The sequence below is a fragment of the Nasonia vitripennis genome (assembly GCF_009193385.2).
Source record: "Nasonia vitripennis strain AsymCx chromosome 3 unlocalized genomic scaffold, Nvit_psr_1.1 chr3_random0005, whole genome shotgun sequence".
NCBI classification, from domain to species: domain Eukaryota; kingdom Metazoa; phylum Arthropoda; class Insecta; order Hymenoptera; family Pteromalidae; genus Nasonia; species Nasonia vitripennis.
In genome coordinates, this window is record NW_022279624.1 from 1,888,470 (window position 1) to 1,907,466 (window position 18,997).

At 43.5% G+C, this 18,997-nt stretch overlaps 1 protein-coding gene across 1 annotated transcript in view; it reads right to left on the reverse strand.

Moving 5' to 3' along the window:
- The window catches only part of LOC100118464 (microtubule-actin cross-linking factor 1), a 133,337-nt gene that overhangs the window by 16,197 nt on the left and 98,143 nt on the right, over positions 1 to 18,997 (reverse strand). Inside the window, exons 16-35 of the mRNA XM_031925892.2 lie at positions 17,934 to 18,080; positions 17,374 to 17,597; positions 16,509 to 17,303; positions 15,573 to 16,426; positions 15,095 to 15,384; positions 13,973 to 15,016; positions 13,430 to 13,907; positions 13,154 to 13,323; positions 12,256 to 13,077; positions 9,362 to 12,189; positions 7,952 to 9,016; positions 6,808 to 7,867; positions 6,478 to 6,725; positions 6,216 to 6,269; positions 5,916 to 5,960; positions 5,437 to 5,514; positions 4,815 to 4,989; positions 4,624 to 4,741; positions 4,246 to 4,475; positions 4,049 to 4,166 (exon numbers count right to left, since the gene is read on the reverse strand). Of these exons, the coding sequence (XP_031781752.1) occupies positions 4,049 to 4,166; positions 4,246 to 4,475; positions 4,624 to 4,741; positions 4,815 to 4,989; positions 5,437 to 5,514; positions 5,916 to 5,960; positions 6,216 to 6,269; positions 6,478 to 6,725; positions 6,808 to 7,867; positions 7,952 to 9,016; positions 9,362 to 12,189; positions 12,256 to 13,077; positions 13,154 to 13,323; positions 13,430 to 13,907; positions 13,973 to 15,016; positions 15,095 to 15,384; positions 15,573 to 16,426; positions 16,509 to 17,303; positions 17,374 to 17,597; positions 17,934 to 18,080 (10,843 nt within the window). The remainder of the gene's footprint in view (positions 1 to 4,048; positions 4,167 to 4,245; positions 4,476 to 4,623; positions 4,742 to 4,814; positions 4,990 to 5,436; positions 5,515 to 5,915; positions 5,961 to 6,215; positions 6,270 to 6,477; positions 6,726 to 6,807; positions 7,868 to 7,951; positions 9,017 to 9,361; positions 12,190 to 12,255; positions 13,078 to 13,153; positions 13,324 to 13,429; positions 13,908 to 13,972; positions 15,017 to 15,094; positions 15,385 to 15,572; positions 16,427 to 16,508; positions 17,304 to 17,373; positions 17,598 to 17,933; positions 18,081 to 18,997) is intronic.

Here is an 18,997-nt window from a genome sequence, read left to right on the forward strand (position 1 = left end):
TCGCTCGCCTATGACTTAATAACTTTCATTGACAGAGATTAATTGAAAAGAAAACATTTGAAGAATGCGAGAATTCTCCCTTTTTTAGTACGAATTTATTATTCATTATTTATTTGTTGATAAGAAATTCGTACTTTAAAATTAATCGGCCGCCTATTGACAGACTAACTTAAACTTACATCTATTTGAAAACTAATTAATAATATAGACTATTACTTTTTAAATTATAACATAAATTGTATCTATCATTATAATACCTCATCGCAATTGGAATAAACAAAGAACACAGTTAATTAAATCATCATGCTTAAATAGTATATTGTGTACCAATGGCGTAAAGTGGGACTTTTTAGGCCGAGTGTCGAGTTTGCAGTACGATTTAAGACGAGTTAGCCCGAGCCGAAGGCAAGGGCGTTTACGAGCCGCAGACGAGTACTGCAACCACACGAGGCGAAAAAGCCAGCTTAGCCCTTGGCGCACACCATATTTTTTGTAACGCATGTACTGATTTTTGCGTTTTTAGAAGATTTGCCAATAAATTGAGTAGCGGGCGCAAAAGTACTTTTACGCCCGCTACTCGAAATTAGCTGCACTTTTTCGCCCGCCGGTCGGAGAACGACTACTTTAGTCCCTAATTTTAGGTAAAAAAACACGAAAATCGTGCATGTGTTACAAAAAATATATTATAGTGCAAAATTAAGTATAGGTAGTAGAAAGGTAAAATGGGATTTCACTCCCAAAATCAATAAAATCATACCACTTGATGGACCAAAATTGGGCTTGGATTACGAAATTTTTTAACCCTATTTTTTAATCAAACGTTTACCGATAATTTGCATATCCTTATAGTGGCGGCGTATTATTTTCTTAGAATTAAATAATAAAGATAATATTATATAGAAATGACTCTAATGCTCTTTATGTTAACTAAAACTTTAAGGAGATTATTTACTACCTCCTTAAAGTTTAAATAAAGATAATAAACTCAAAAATGAAAAATGAAACATCCTATCAAAGAAAACAATACAAAAAACATCTAAAACGTGTTGATATGCTAAGTACTGAATAAATTTAGCCGCATGGTCGCATTAATACATTAAATCGATTATCTATTGGGAGTTTAAAGTTGCAATGCGATACTAGTGGCAGCTTCGGGAATTAAGAAACATGGCGTCAACAAAGTCTCTGTTTACATTGGTGGTATATGGGAGTTTAGTATTTACAGTCAATTTTTTAATAAAAATTATTGTAAATTGTACGTGAACTCATTGAATCAACTTCCAGAGTTGACTATTATCTAAGGCGAAACGTATTTTTGTACTGAATACAGATAACTCACTATAAAAAGAGTCTGCGGCACTCATTCGTTCCTCTAGAACTGTAATTCCAAAATGCAGAAACTCTGTCGTTGAGTTTTTACTAAGTACTTAGCAAAGGAACGATATTTACTACAAATTGACTAAAAAATTTATTTTGAGTATCTGAGCAAGAGTACGTACAGTCCATTTTTTTTAACTACCACTTCTACGTCATTTTTATCGTTTTCATTTTAATAATAATATCCCTGTGGCCAGATAAGGCTTGGATTTCGAAGAACTTGTTTGCAAAACTAATGAATACAGCTCAATTTTTTCTGGAGCTTTTACGGAGCACCATAAACGTTAATCATGCCAGAATTTATAACGTTCTGGCCTACTATAATGTTTCTTGACGGCAATGTAGCCTCACTCTATTCACACGGAGTGTGTAAGGACACTGACAAGATTTTTTATCGTGTAAAAGTTTATAATTCTACATTTTTTAATGAAGCTCCATAAGAGCCCTGTGTATTTCGGAGACTTTCTGGCCGCCATCTTGGTTAACCTTCAAGCGCGCGAACCAAGTTTAAACTCCCAATTAACAAATAATAAGTTATTTGTCAGGATAACAGAACATACAAATTTACCTAAAATCATTAACAAAATATAACGCTAGTAGTTAAACGAATGTAAGCTGATGGATACGATTTATATTACAATAAATAAATACTTTTTTAGTTAAATTATTATACGTTGGGTGGTCACGAGAAACAAATGAAAGATAACACAACCAAGTTAAAAGCAAAACGATTAGAGGACAATCATGCAACATTGATAAAAACTGTAATCTTAATTGGTTCTTACTAATATTAGTAATAGAGAGAGATAAGAAAATATAATATTTGCGTTAATCTAAAAAATTTAAGCTCAAAATACACAATTAAGAATGCAGTTGATTTCGAAATTTTGTGCATGTCTGTCTCACCGAAAGGACACCATCCCTCGTGTTGTTCCGGTTTATTAGGATCCGGTATCGGCATTAAAAAAACTATTGACGGTTACACAATAAGAAGCAAATGGAGTAATTAAATAGTAGTTATTGTTAAGTGGTAATGATTCGTATGAACATTATGTGGAAAATGAAAAAGGAGGGTGTACGGATGTAAATACAAGGAAAGAAGCAGGAAATTTGGCGTTACTTTATAAGTTAATCAATTACACGTGTTTTACTGCTGAAATATCAACGAAACCATTTAAGAGAAATAAAATAATTATTGTTTTCACCTCAACAATAGTTGTTTAATTTTTAAAAACGTAATGAAAATTCTTTTAAATAGTTTCGGATTTGATTATGATGATACTAAAAAAAAAACCAAATTATTCTACAATAATTAATCTACGGGCTAAGCATAAGCAAATAGCAAACATACACCCTCATTGTACATTTTTTTAGTTGTTAACAAATGAACATCTGATTTTGTAGTTAATAACATTAATTTTGTTACCTCAGGAGTTGAGATCACACGCAAACATATTGTTATAAACATACATATGTTATTTATTATTAATATTATTAAGTTCGTTAAGCATATTGCAAAATATAATTATTAATACGCTAAGAGCTTCACGTATCGTGTTTTCAATTGTTTAATAGATAAAGTTAATCATAGGATGTATATGACACAACAAAATAATTAAAACGTAATAATGACGTCAGTAATATAATTATTCTATGAAATATATGGTAAAACAAGTTATAATAATGATGATAGTAATATTAAAAAATAATAATAATTATATTTTATTGATACCTATTAATTTTTGACTGCCTAAAGTAACTATGCGTGTATAAGTACATGTACACACACTATGAGGATGTTTACCCTGCAAGCTCGGCCCAGGTAGCGCCAGTACGCGTCTCAGCTGTCATGGACGCCTCGCACCAATAGAAGAACAGAATGCAGACTGCCGCGAATTCAAATGTATAATGTGGAGAGCATAGAGGGGAGACGCCAATCAAACCAACATTATTTTTTGCAAAACCCAAGACACCTGTAGAATCAGCAATTAAATTGCAAACGTTTTATGCTAGTCTTATGCCAATATAAGGCTGTTTCTAGATTTTCGCTGCATAGAATAATTGAGGTAGCCTATTTATACGATATAAAAACTGTACATTGGCATAAGAGTAGTACAAAACGTTTGCAATTTAATTGCGGATTCTAAAAATTCCTTAGGTTTTGCAAAATTCATAACGATTATGCGAATAATCATGTTGGTTTAAATGACGATCCCCCTCCACACTTTCAACGCTAGGCACATGAGTACGCAGCAGACTAGCACAGCTATGTATTCAGCTATGTTGTAGGTGCAGCGGCCATGACAGCTGAGACGCGTACTGGCGCCATCTGGCTCCAGCTTGCAGGGCAAACATCCTCATATAGTATATTACGTGCCTAGGGAGGAAAAAACTTGGACAGTCCATATCTCGTGCAAATTGTCACCCGAGCCGAAGCGAGGGTGGCAAACACAAGGTATGGGCTATTCAATTTTCCTCCCGTGGTGCATATACCGTTTTTATTTACACCAGCACCGAAAATGCACATTTCTCTCCAGGCACCCCGGAGGGAATGTGGTACTTTCGGTGCAGGTGTGGAGAAAATGTGATTTTATAATGTTTACGTATCAAGATGAATCTATAATAGCCTCTTAAACATATGTAATCACATGAAAAAGTAATAATAACTCACCGCGACATGGATCGTTTTTTAATAGAAATTCGTCTAGAGCGACCCATCCGCCTCCAACGCGCACCATCACAGTAGAACGGAGAATTCTGACCAGACGAAGTTTCTGACTATCGCCAAACTGTAAAAATATATGTATTCTTGAGGACTAGTTCCATTAAATAAAAGAAAAGCTTAATTCGTAATTGTTCTATACATACTCTATATTTTCCCTCGCCCACTTGAAAAACTCTGAATTTCTGTCGACACGTACACAGCATAACCAAACGTTTCACTTCATCGTGGATCTTATCAGTATCATTGTACGTCCGTCTTTCTTCCCAATCAGGCCTCAGTGCAGCTATGAACTCTTTCCAGTCAATCAAACCCTCTCCATGACGATCGAAAAGATCCGCAACGGCACCCATTTCAAGTCGCGAGGTATCGAATTCTATAAATAATTTATATGGAAATAATGTTGCTATCATTCTCTGTAAATAAATCTCAAGTTGTGAGGTATCGCATTTTGTGCAGAGCTATATTGCAAAAATTGTTATTAAATAATATTACTATCATTTTCTGCGAATAAACAATCTTACTTGTATTAAGGATTCCTTGAATAAAATCTTCTCTCGGAATGAGTCCGTCATTGTTTTTGTCCATTTTTCTAAAGAGATCAGTTAGTCGCGACTTCTTATGATTCATGAACTTCAAGAACTAAAATAAAGTCATATTAAGACGTTAACATTCAATAGCTGAATGTTGTGAATTTCAAAAGCAGAATGCTCACCCTCTTACGCCAATCTTCCCAACTAAAGTTGGCGACTCTATCCAATTCTTCAATGTAATTCAATTTGTCCTGAAGTCGTCGCTGTCGTTCCCACGCCAACATCCACACGTTTCTCCACCTGTCCCAAAGTAACTTGACCCTAGGATTCCGGAATTCTGGTTCGGCTCCTTTACTGCTTGATTCATTCAAAGTTACAATTGAAATTACAATATTTTATTAATCGTGTTGAATGCTTATTATGAGAATCCTCACAACTTAAAAGATAATGCAAGTTTTAAGAAAAATCGTACTTTAACTTCGTACACATTGTATTTGAACAAGTGATCGACGTTTTCATAAACTGAACTTTAAACAAGTAATCAAAGAAGCCAAGGATTACTTAAATGATTCATTTTAAATAATAACGCAATGCTTTACTAAATATAAGAAATGTAAGTATAGGAAAATTTAATTAAAAAACTCAAAACAAAATATGAAGGCATATAAAGGTTATTCCTCGACTAAAAGCATACACAAACTTTAACCACAGCCTGGATTCTTGATGGTAAAACTCAATGACTTTTAATTGAGTTCATGCCTTGATTATAATGAGATAGATAAGTATACTTGAATAGATACGAACCTTCCTTTGGGTGGAAACCGTGGACCAATATGAGGCAATGACGGATCTGGAGTTCGCTCACGGCCTGGGCTGGCTCGGCTAAACAAGAACATGCCTCAAATCACTCCAAAACACTCTACTCAAATCTTGAAAAAAGGACTTTGTCGACTGCACATTTACGCAGTTGCTTATAAAACGTGGTATTTGTACTACCGTGTATTGTTTTTTTATATTTATAGTATAAAATTCTATGAATTTACTTTTACAAGTTATAATCACGAGAAAACAGGCTTGTAGATTATATTCATATAAAACATAGTGAGTGGTAATGCGAGCAAATCGGTGCGCAAATAAATATAGATTACGTAAAATAAAAACAATTTTAGAGGCATAAAAAGCACTTTAAAACAATTATATTAGTGCGATTTGCATTTAAAACGTTGGTATGCGCGACGATGAATGTGTATATTTAAATTTTAGAAGAGTAAACTATACTGTACCTAAGAAGTCTCGTTGACTGGGATAGATCTCGACTTCCTTTGAAGCTAATGAATTTTTTAAATTGTGAATTACAATAAAAAATAAGTATAAATATATTTTTTCATTTTTCATATAATCGAGAATTGTTATAATTTTGTAAAATTATAGAAAAAAATATTAAGCCACGCTAACTAGATTGATCAATATGTTTCTTCCATGACTACTTAATTATCTGCGAGTAATAGAATCTATATTTTAAAGGAGATTCATGACGGCGAAAGCATCGCGTTTGAAGTATTTGAGTTACCATGAATTCGTACCTTTGCTTTCGAAGTGATGAGTGTTCGTAATCATTTTCTTGGTAATGCTCCTTACTACAGTCCAGTGGATGTAATGTACATGCAAAAACACGCATTATGCGATACATTAAAGAGGGCAGGCATAAAATGGAACTTTAATATGCGATGTAGAATATATGACGTTTAGTTAAGTACAAAAATACACAAAATTTAATAAAAATAATAAATGATTAATAGCAAATCATCATGACTAAGATAGCTGATAAATTAAAAAAAAACGTACATGGGCGTTGATGGTTTGCTCTTGAAAACCTTGCGAGTGTCCTTGATAGGTTTTATCTGTCTAGCTTTACACACTCGATCCACTTCGTTCTGTCGCCTAGCTGTGTTTTCCATGAATTCCCTGTGGTCAGAAATTAACATTTCAAGCGTTGCACGATCGTCGGGTAAAGGTTCAGCCTCCAGAGCGATCAGAGTGTTTTCCAATCCTTCAAGCCATGCGAGTAACTCTTCTAGAAGATTATCAAGATCCTACGGAGAAAATGCGTTACTTGAGTTCGAGTTTCGCAGTATCCCTAAATAAAAAATAAAGAAAAATTAGTCATTTCATTACCTGGAGTCCTTGCATGTGTGTTTCAAGTCTTTGGTTGCGCTGGTGGGCCCAGGTGGCAACCTCTTCCCATCTCGACTGAATAATAGTGATCCAGTGTTTAATAACAACTGCTCCATCTGGGTGAGCCTTGGCCAAGATTGTGCGGGCTAATTCGAGCGTGTTGTCCTTCTCGACCTCTTTAGAAGAAAGCTCTCTGAGGAATTTTTCATGATCCATCAGTTGATTCCTGCTCTCTTGCTCATCCTCGGGCAACTGTCCGGCAAAGCGCAATTTCATCTCAGCATCGCTGAGCCACTCAAGCAGCACATGTACAGCCTTATGGAGCCGTTCGGCATCCCTGAGAGCTTCTTCGAGCCGCGAAGATTTATTATTTGATAATCTGGTGACCGTGTTCCAGAGCGTGTGTAACTCAGACAGCTGCTGCCTTATGCTTGTGGCATCTTCGATTGTGGCCTTGGACTCGAGTTCGCGGCCGGTCTTTGTGACCGAGTCCATTTGCAGGGCTCGCGACTCTAAATCGCTCTCAAAGTTCCTGTGCTGCTCCACGAGACTTGTCACCGTGTCCAGATCACCGTGAAGCGGTCCGGTGTTAGAAAGCACTTTTTCAGTCTTGTGTAACCAGTCGAGTAGAGCTTGAACAGCATCCTTAAACTGACCGGAATAGAGTAGGGCCTCTTCGAGTTTCCGTTGCCTGTCAATGCTCTTATTGCAGACCGTCGTCCACTTGCTCTTGAGCTCGTTGAGTAGCTCGCGAAGTGCCGGCTCGTCGGACTTTGGAGCCTTGTCCTTAAGGGTCTTACCGTTCTTCATAGTCGTATCGTAACTCCCTTGTTTGGCACTGAGCTCCAACTGGATTTCACGATGTTTCTGCAGACGGAATTTTATCTTATCGGGATCATTGCCGCCTAGACCGTCCACAGCCACTTCGTCCAAAGCCTTCTCGGTATCGTCAAGCCAGTTCATGAGATTGGACCAAGAATCATGGAACTCACGCGCCTCTTTGTAGCCATGATCAAGTGCTCGTGTTCTCTCAGCCGATTTCGAGACAACACGCTCCCATCTGCAAACCGAATGATTTTTTGAGCAATCCTGTAAAAATTGCCGCGAACGTGTAAGCGAGATAAAAAAAACTGAGTAGACTAACCTGTGCTGAACGCTGATCAAAAGATTCTTGATAAGAATGACGTCTTGCTTTTGCGAGAAATATTTAAGATGCGTGCCCTTCTTGTCAAGGTTAAGCATAGTTTCACGATGTACACCTACGTCTTTTTGGAAGGCCTTGTGATCTTCTATTTGACTGAGAATCGTTTCCATGACGCGCGAGACGGGTTTTAGATTGGTGAGGGTCTTCTCGGCATTGGTGAGCCAATCGACAAAGGCCTGGAGTGCGTCGTGGAATTCGGTGGCCTCCTTTAACGCAATCTCGAGCTTGATTTTTTTGTCGCTGGCTCTGGCGATAACATTGTCCCAGCGCTGCTTCAGCGTGCGCAGATTGTGATTCAGCCCGGAGGAGCTGCCATCGGGGGCGCGCTTTAAATACTCTTTGCCCTGCTGGAGAACGGTCTCTACCTTAGGTCGGTTCTGCTCAAGCTCGTTGTACAGCTCCATGAAGCGTTCCAGCTGCTCTGAGGCGGTTTCGGGTAATCCGCCGACGGGCTTGGAGGCAACGATCGCATTGTCAACGTCACCCAGCCATGAGAGCAAGTCTTGGATCTCAGCAGTGAATGACTGAGACTCACGAAGTGCATCTTCAAGCTCGCGCTGTCGGTCGGCTGCCCGTTGTAGCAAATCGCGCCAGCGTCGGTTAAGTGTGCCAAGCTTCTCGGCTGTGGTTGAAGCCTCGGTGCTTCCCTTGCCGTCCTCGATGATCTGCCGGCCGGCATCGTTGAGCGTGTCAACGCTCGTTTGGTGCGCCTGAATGTCGTTCACCAGAACTTTGAGCTTGGCAAGCTCGACTTCGATCACTTGAGGGTCGCCGGCCACTGCTCGAAGCTCATCTAGCGTACGATCACTCTTGTCGATCCAGACCAGCAGTTCGTCTAGTGCATGCTGGAACTGACCTAGCCGAAGCAGCGCATTCTCAAGCAGCCTCTGCCGCTCGACGACTCCGCGAAGAAGCGCGTCCCATCTGCGATTGACACCTCCGAGCGGCTCCTTGATGGCCTGGGCCTGTTCCGACGAGGTTCTTTCCGTCAACTCCGCTGCTTGCCTGTCGAATAAACGAAACATCATAGTCAGTTTATCGTTACAGTGCGGAAACGAAGGAGCAGTTTACGTATTTTGCTGAAGCTGAAATCATGCTCTAACTACAATGACTAAACAATAATGCAACAATAGAAATGCATGTGTGCGCTTCAATGAGTTTGGGCGCGACTTGCCTTATGAGACTCCTGAGAGCCGATCAGGCCGATCCAGCAGACATGAGAATAAAATAGAAAGAAGTGAAGGATCAAAATGAGTTTATAAGTGAAAAGTCAGGCGCGAATGAGCGCGTGAGAAAAAAAAATTAAGTGAACGAGACGAATGAGCATGGATAGAGAGAATATAGCTTTACCTGTTGAGAGCCTCAACCTTGACCATGTGAGGGTCAACGTCGGCCTTGAACCGGGCAAGATCCTTGATCTGCTGCTTGACCTCGTGAATGTCACTGCCGAGCGGACCCATTCGGGCAAACCGGACCTCGGCCTCCTCGAGGAAGTTGTGCAAATCCCCGAGCGTGTTGTGGAACTCCATGGCCTTCTCCATGGCATCGATAAGATTCTCCTCGCGCCTGGCATAAAGCGCGGTGACATTGTCCCAAGCCTGGTCAAGGTCCTCAATGTGTTTGCGTACCTCAGGCTTGTCCGGCTCGCCGCACAGGCCCATAAGCTCGTGGCCCGATTGGCGCACCTGCTCGACATCTGGTTTAGTCTGATCGATCTCCTGGCAGATCTCGTGAAGCGCGACCTGCTGCTGTTTGATGGCTTTGGGCTGGGCCGCCGGTGGCGCCTGTGCCGAGAGTGCGTCTTGCAGCTCAGCCAACGCTCCCATGACGCCGCTTAGCTCTGACCAGAATTTCTCCGCGACGGCGAGAGTCTCGTCGAGACTCTGACCCCGGTCGTTCGTAGACTTGTGTACGCCCGCCCAGAGCTTGTTGAGCTTGTCGAGCTTGCGCCTGATGTCATTGAGCGCGGGATCCGAGGGTCCACGGGTTAGCGCCTTGTTGATAACGTCGCTCGCAGCTTTCTTCACGGCGGCGAAGGCTTCCTCGCGCTGGGCGAGATCTTCGGCAAGCGCGGCGTTCTCTTCCATCTGGTCGCGCAGCCTCGGCGGGTGCGCGCTAATGGGCTCAGCAGCGCGCACCTGTTCGGCCGCGTTGCCGAGGGCCCGCAACATTCCCTCAAGCTTATCCGAGAAGAGCGAAGACTCCTGGAGCGCCTGCTCGAGAGCTTGCTGCCGGGCGCGCAGTTCTGCCCGCAAGGCGGCGTAACGCGTGTTGTCGTTGTCCAAGACCTCCTGGACTTTGCCGGCCTCCTCTTCGTTGCAGAGCCGCATCAGGGCTTCGCCGGTCTTGTTGAGTTTATCGACCAGAGGCTTGTGTTCATTGATGTTCTGAATTAGCATCTCAGTCTTGTCCTGTTGCAGAGCTATCAGTTCCGGGCGCAAGGCCGGCATCGGCAGCATGGCCACCTGCTGCTCGGCCTCCTCTAGCCAACCGAGCAACCCGAGATGGCTGTCGCGCAAGTGCTCCGCCAGCGGCAGTGCTTGCTCCAGCGCTCCGAGACGTTCGCCAGAGAGCACCGCCACCGTTTCCATGATCTCCCGCAGTTCTTCCATCTTCTCGCGGATACTCGAGCTGTCCTCGTGCTGGCCATTCTCGCGGATAACCTTCTTCGCAGTTGAGATAACGTCGCGAACGCGACTTTTCTGGCTTGAGATGTCGTCGTTGAGGGCCCGGTGTTCCTTCAGCTGCACACGGATGATCTCGGGCTCGCTGCTTGGCGGCTCGGCATCGCGCAGCTGGCCATCCGCCTCGCGAAACCACTCGAGCAGATCCTCGATGTCACCTATCACTTCCAGCGAGCGCTGCTTGCTCAATTGGATGCGCTCGGCGCGACGCTGTATCTGCTCGGCGATTGCGTCGAAGCGTCGGTTATCCCGGGTTACGAGGGCCTCGATGCTGGCGGCTCCTTCACCCGGCGACAGTTGGCATAGTTGTGGCCCAGCTGCGTTGATCTTATCGAGAACCGGGCGGTACTCCGCGATCTCCATTTCTAGTCGGATGATCTCCTCCTCGCGAGGTTCGGCCGACTGAAGCACAGCCTCGGCCGCCTGCATCCAGTCCATCAGACGGCTGTGGTTGTCGTGAAATTGTTGCACCAGGGGCAGGGCCGTCTGGGCGTCTTTCAGTAGCTCTGAGCCACGCGTCACCAGCTCGTTGTAGCGTCGTTGCAGCGAGTCGAGTTTGTCCTTGAGTTGGAGTGCCTCATCACCGCTAATGTGCTTCATTAGCTCGAGTCCGGACTCGGTTGTACTGTCGACCTCAGTCTGTCGCGAGGAAAGCTCCTCGCTCAGATCAGCAAGATCCTCCATCTGCTGGAGCAGTCTCTCTGTGTGGACGGCAAGTACTCGGTGCTTGGACAGCCGAGCCTCCATGCTCTCCATCCAGGCCTGAAGCTCCTGGTAGCTGAGCACTAGATGGCGCAAGCCCTGCTTCGAGCGCTGCAGCAGTGCGCCGAGGGCTTCGGACCGTTCGACAAGAGCCCGGTACCGATCAGCGGCCTCCTGTAGCTTGTCCGCTAGGGCGTTTGCCTCCTCCTCGCCGACGAGGGCCATTAGGCTGCTTGCAATGTCGGTTAGCTCGCTAAAGCCTGGCTTCTTAGACAGGATGTCCTTATGCAGGAGATTGTGCTCTGCGATGCGCTGCTGAATCTTTTCCTCGTCGGTCGGCACGAGCTCCATTTCGCGGATCTTTTTCTCGCTCTTGTCAAGCCAGACTGACAAAGGACTCAGCTTATCTTGAAACTCCTTGGCTACGGCCATGGCACGTTCTAGAGCCTTCATGCGCTCATCTGCTCCCTCGCTCAAATTGCCGAATCTACCAATCAAGTTCTTCAGCTGCTTTTCAATGGCTTTACGCTCTTTGGAGTCAGCACCAGCAGCGACTTCCTGGCCCATCGCACTCAGCGACGACATCGAGTTTTGGCGATCCATCAACATTTTCCTCAGGAATTTTTGTTCTTGCAGCTGAGCCTTAACAACCTTGTAGTCGGACGAGGGAGGCTTCTGATTGCTAACCATTTCCTCGGTATCTGCCAGCCAATTTTCCAAGCCATCGAGAGCCTCTTGGAATTTTCCTGATTGAAGAAGTCCGACGTCCAGTTTGCGATCGCGGTCGTTGAGCTGAAAACAATAAAAAGTTCATTACCATGTTCGATTGCTACAATATTACTAAAATTTACAACTTACTCTCTCCTTCAAGTCATTCCACTTCTCGTTCATTTTGTCCAGATCCTTTTCAATGCTGCTCGTGTTCACGTCCCTGCCGGCCGTCTGGATAAGGGCCTGTCCAAAGCTATTGCATTCATCGACAGCTCGGCTGATTGGCTCAATTCTGTTGGCTTTTAGTACTCTAAAGTCATCTTGCTGCATGCGTATCGAATCGACTTCAGATCCTACAGGTTTGAATTTCTTAACTTGTTCGTGAACTTCATTAATATCATCCATCACATCGGCATGGACATGCCAAAATTGTTGCAATTTGTTGAGGGTATCGTTGAGCTCCTCCTCGCGGTTACGTGCGCGTTCCTCAAGTTTACCAAGTTGCCGCTTAAGCGAATCTACTTGATCTCGAGTTGCCACGGCATCTGCAGCGAAGCCTGAATCTACCAGATTCTCGCCACTGTTTACTAATTTTCCTACATCGTCAGATAATCTATTGATTTTGCTCAGTAGGGCTCTTGTTTTTTCGATTTGCTCGCGCACGGTCCTAATGTCGCGACCAGGAGCTTTCATGGAGTCTAATTCATTCTCAAGACTCGACAGTTCTTGATTCAAACTCCTAAGGATGTCAGTAAACTGAGCAACGGCTGTCGCTGCACTTTGCAATTCGTTACACCTATCATCGAGTTTTGCTTGTAGATCATCAATGCGATCGACGATACCATCTACCTCGTCTTGTAGATGAGTAGCGTCTACTCCTTGTTCGCCGGCTTTGTGTACCAAATCGGTTGCCTGCTGACGTACAGCTGCTAGCGGCTTTTTCAGTGCCACGGTTTCTTCTCGTAAGCTCTGAAAAGTAAATATATTCGCATAAACTTTTCGTAGCAGCTTTTAATCGGATCGTTAACAAAGAAACAGCAATTACCTTGATTCGATCGAGAAGTTTTGGATCTTTTGCGGCTCCTCCAAGAGCATCATGAGAGGTAAGCTTGTCCTCGCATCGTTGAAGTCCATGATTCAAATCGCGCAAATTTTCATTAAAGTCTGTAAGGTGTCTTGCAGTGTCTTCCAATGACTGCGTTCGCTCCAAGAGATCTGGAAAAAAAAAATAATAATAGTAATAATAAATATACTCAGCCAGCATGCTCAGTGTCGAATATGTTAAGGTATCTTGAGATATCTTTAAAAAAACGCAATTCACCATTATTTAGTTTATCCCAGCGAGTTTTCATTGCGCTAAGCTCATTTTTCACAACATCTTTGTCGATGTCGCAAGCGCCAACGAACGTTTCCCCAAGAGTGTTGTTGTTTTCAAACTCCCCAGACTTTTTCCAGACTTCATTTCTAAAAGATGAAAGTTCCTTGAGCTGCTTCTCAATATCTTTGCGCTTAAAAGAAGCAGGCTTTAGACTTTCAAGCCTGTCCTCGGCCTGTCGCAGCCATGGCAAGAAACCATTCTGAGCTCTGTAGTATTTTTTGCAGTGCTCGGCACAGGTCTGCAACTTGGTATGTCGATCAAGCGTGTCTTTCTTCAGACGATCCCATTGCAACTGCATCTTGTCTAGATCTCGTTGAAGCGTGCGGTTCTCGATCTTCTGAGATCTCGCCAGGATATCGCGACCCTTGTTCAGAAGCATAATGACCTCGTGCTCCTTACCCATGACGTTTCTGTAGATCGGCTGGAATAAAATACAATTATAATCAGGTGGTCAAATCCATAGGATAGTGCGCAAACGAGACATACCTCGTGATGATCTAGTTGCTGCTGTAGAATTTCACGGTCGGCAGACACGAGAAGCTTTTCGGACATATTACCAAGTTCATCAGCAAGCCATCCAAGCGTCTTGCTGCAGGACGCTTCAAATTGTCTTCCGTCTCTGAGGTTACCCTCGATTTCAGCTTTTCTGTGATCAAGTTTCTTTTGCAAGTTGTTGTACAGTTTACCGACAGAAGCGAGTTTTCCTTGAATATCAGATTTTGAGGCGGGATCACTTAAAACTTCGCAGAGCTGGGCTCCAGCAGCCTCAGCATCGGCAAGCAGTGGTCGCTGACCTTCGAGCTGTCTCTCCAAGTTTTCTATTTTGCGCAGTTGCTCTTCTGGGTCTTTGTCTAAAGGAAGGTCGTCCAAGTTATCAGAAATTCCTTGCAATGCATCACGCAATCGATTGAGACTAGCATCAAATTCTCGGCTCGTGTCAACAGCGTCACCCAAACTTTGAGCACGATCGTCTAAACGTTTCAACTGTTCTTCCCACCTTTGTAGGATACTGTTCAGCTTCTGCGAGATCTTTTGACCGTCAGGCGAGTCAGCTGGCACTCTGGCTAGTACATCTTTACCGACTTTCTTCAAGTGGTCAAGCTGCGGCTGCTGAGTGCGGAACTCCTCCCTAAGAACCTGCACCTGTTGAACTTGACTTGCAACCATTCGGGGATCTGAGGAAATTGGACCTAAGGCTGCTAGCATTCTTTCCTTAGCTCCAAGCCATGAGTGAAGAGCTTCGTATGTATCATACAGTTCCTTGATATCTTCAAGGAACTTTATTCTGTCCTTACACTTATCACCGATCGTCTTCCACCGATGGGTAACATCCTCTAGCTCTTTGTTTAGGTTGTCAACACCGCTGGCACCGTTTTTACGTCTGACGAGATCACGTACTTGAGTTTTTGTACTATCGAGAAGAGATTGTTTCTCGTACATCTCTTCGATGATGATCTTGATTTGCTTGGCCGTTTTATCAGATTCATCTTTTGTGACTGGAATAACATCCTTCGGTAATTGGCGTTGAATCTAAAATAAAATTTTACGAGTAAGTTTACATTCAGCCATACGCTTGCTATTGCGATTAGAAAACGAAGGAAATCAGACCTTATCAAGAAATTGCGATAACGTTCTCAAGTTATCCAGATATTTTCTGAGCTCCTCTCTAGTGTTATCAAGTTCGCTCTGACGATCTGTTAACCTGACCCCAAGCAGACCATAGCGGTTGTTAATCTCGGAAAGCTGTTGTTGGACAGGTGACAATTCTTCAAGGTGAAAACCATCTTGGCTGGAACGTCGACTGCTGAATCCACTGCTACCACCTGGGGAGACCGGACTTTGAACTGCATAGGACTTGTTAGGGGAAGGTGAACGACCATCGTGTGACATTCGACGTACTACAAAAAAATATATATATATATATATATTCATACGTATATATAAAGTTATTGCTGATGCGGCGATAGGGTGTGCTTAAAGTTAAATGCCCAGGAGGAACAGCGAAAAAAATATGTCTGAAGCATGAAGTTATATAAAACTAGGCGATATGAGTGATTGGTATTATTTGCGTGATAAAATGACGTACATGGGCGCTTGGTTGGGCTGCTGCTAGTACGTCTTCTGGTAGGACTGTCGCTTCGTTCTCTGATGAGATTGTCGTAAGCAATACCGAGATCATTGAGCTTATCGACCGTGTTCCCATAGTCACGATATTCTTTCTGGATGGGCTTAAGCTCCTCGATTTGTTGATTAATCCGCTCAAGGTCTACCGCAACGGGTTGCAGTCTTTGGACTCGGTTCTCGGTGCGGTTCAGCCACTCGATAAGTTGGTCGCGCAATTTCTCGTAGGCTGAGAGTCGTTCAGCACGCGATTTGCTGAGACGTTGCTTCTCGTCGAGCAGGTTGCTCAACTCCTTCCACTGAGATTCAATGGCCTTAATCTTATCTCTGATTGAGGCAGCGTCGGTCACGTCTTTTTTAGCTGTGAGATTTTTTCCGTTGCGCACAAGGTCCTCATAGTTGCCGCGCTGATCCTCGCGCTTGTCTGAAAGCTGGGCCATCTTGCTCTCGTACTCTGATATATCGAGTTTGCTAAGATCTCTGGACTCAAGCAGCTCAATCATCTTGGCATACCAGCTATCAAACTTGGCGCTTTCGGTAAGGAACTCGTGAAGTGCCCGGGCAACTTCGTCGAGAAACTCGCCTCGGCGTAGGGACTTATCCATAAGTTTGTCAAACCGGCTTTGCAAATCCTTAAGCTTTGCTTCAGTGCGCTTGGCTACTCGTGCATTGCTCGAGTTGAGAAGTAGCTCCTGGGCGATGCTGCTTACAGCCTCGAGGCTGACGCGATGGCTGTCGAGATCAGCCTGTAGCAGACGCTGCTCTCGCTGCTGCTCCTCGAGCCGATCCTTCTGCAGGCTAGCTGGCCGGTGAAGGTTCCTAAAAGATGAATATCGTAAGGGTTAGCATATAAATTCGGAGGCTAGATTGATTGCTAGGTGGCTAAGAAAAAAAGACCCACTTAAATTGGGCCTCGGCGGCATTGAGCCACGAGACAAGATTATCGAGGGCATCCTGTACACCCTGGCACTGTACAAGAGCCGTGTCGAGCTCCTGGCACTTATCGGCAAGGGCTTGGCTGAGTTGGTGGTGTCTCTCTTGAAGCTCACGAACCGGCTCCTCAAGCTGGTTGGTCTCGCTGGGCGTCAGCTGACCTTCGAGAGAGCCGAGCAGTGCCTGTAGACTGGTCCTAGCGTTGTCAACGAGCCGCTCGTTAGCAACGACCTCGCTGTAGAGGCTCTTGGCCTTGGCCAACTGGTCCTCAACCTGCTTCGGCTCAGGCGCCACCGGCTCCGAGAGGATACGCTGCAGCCTCGGCTCGAGCTCACGTAGCCAGGCCTGGGCTTTATTGAGGGCGTCGCAGTAGTCACGCTGCCTTCCGCCTAGTCCAGACAGCCTGTCGGACAGGGCGTTAGCACGGCTCAGCAGATCCTTGTACTGACTTGTGACAATCGAGACCTCACTGCGCACTGGCGAGTCCTGACTTGAGATCGGCTCCTTATGCGAAAGCCGCTGAGGCAGGCTCGTACGGAACTCGTTGAGCACTTGCAGGTATTCCTTGCTCTCGTCGACGAATTTTTGAGCGGCCATCGTAATAAATCGCAGGTCGGCCTGATGGGCGATGACGTCGCTAATGAAGTCACGAGTTGTGTCGGTGCTGCTCGTAAGCCTTTTTAAGTCGCTCAGGGAGCGCTCTTTGTCCTCCAGTAGCCGGCGCGATTTGTCCAGCCAGATAGAGAATGACGATATTTCGCTCCTAAAATGAATTCCATCCGTTAAACCTCTGTTTAGCCAAACTCGCAGGGAGCAAGGATGATTATACTCACTTGAATTTGTTCAGCTCGTCCCTGGCTCCCATCAGTCTCTTGAGTAGTCTGTCGGTTCGATCGACGGCTCTTTCGAATCGACTTTTTAACGAGCGTCCGTTCTTTTCTAAGGACGATATTTCGTCGTTCGACAGAACATCGCTGCCGGTTAGAACGACTTGCCTCACCTGATCAAGACATGTCGATATTGGCCGAGAGTGAGCCTCGATGTCTTCCTTTACTTGCTGCAGGAAAATAACATAATAAAAGTTAAAGACCTTGATCCACGTGTTTTGTTTGTGTTGTTATTTGGACTGCAAAGTGCAGAACTGGCAGTACAAGCAACGTTTTTAAATCCCCTAATGTCTTAAGCTATTTTAAATTTTATGACATCGAATCTATTTTACACGAATTCCTGCGCAAATTTTTAACATTTCCCCATGAAAACAGAATCAAAACACTTGAGATTTGTCTACCTATCAAACTACAGGATTGCCAAATATGTATACAGAATTCCATGCAGACTTCTGTATGAAAATTCACTCAGTTATTCACTCTATTTCAAAAGTGTATGAACGTACCTTGAGGCAATTAATCTGATTTCGAAGCTCTTCAATGTCTTCATTGACAACGTCTTGATGAGCTAATTTGTCTTCCACATCGGCAATCCACTGTAGAAGCTTTGTCAACGTCTCATCGCACAGCTTGTATTTTTCCTCCACGGCTTGCTACAATACGTACAAAAGCCTGTTCAGAGTACAGTCACAACATCATATCGAGCATAATTCACGTTGGCGTAATCAACCAATTAGTAATAAATATCTGCCATCTTACCAATGACAGAGAATCATCATTATTATAGGATATTCTAGCCTTAAAAATTAAGCTTATATGGCGCATCTCACACATGCAAGCACAAACACACAAAATAGTGTTGTATGTGTGTGTTGTATGGTTGTGTGTGTGTGGGTGTGTGTGTGTGTCTACTGTAACCTGTGTACATAAGTGTAGATAATTATATGTATAGCTTTAATTTATCTGCAAGATTTGGATACCGGTTACTTAGTTGCCGTTTATCTCCATACGCACTTGAAAGCATAAATAATTGAAATGTTAGCAAACATGATAACTAGATAGATAGAAGTATAAACCATTTTAGAATTTCTCACGGTTTGACTTAAGAAACTGCTCAAGCAAATAAATTAAAACGCATAAACAATCTTATGAATGATGGTTGAGTGAACAATGATACATTTTCATGTATATGATGAATAAATGTGTCCGATGTTGACATTTAGCTTAAATTTCAACATTGTTATCGTTAAAGAAAAATTAACGTAACACACCTGAAAAAATAAAGTCATTCAAATTTCCATTAAAAATAAAATGCAGGAAAAAAGGTTTTAATCAAGTAGTTTAATGGACAAATATTATGTTTTTCGTAACAATATGATCGAGAACGTTTTACTAGTAGTCGACACATGTATAAAAAATTCAGCTTAATCAAACTCATGAAGATCGCTTATTACTCGATTTGTGATTTTGACTCAGAAACAGATTTTACCTCTTGACACGGCTACAAAAACATAATATAATTGTCTGTAAACAATTAGTATTAAAATAAACACCTCGTATCGCATAAATT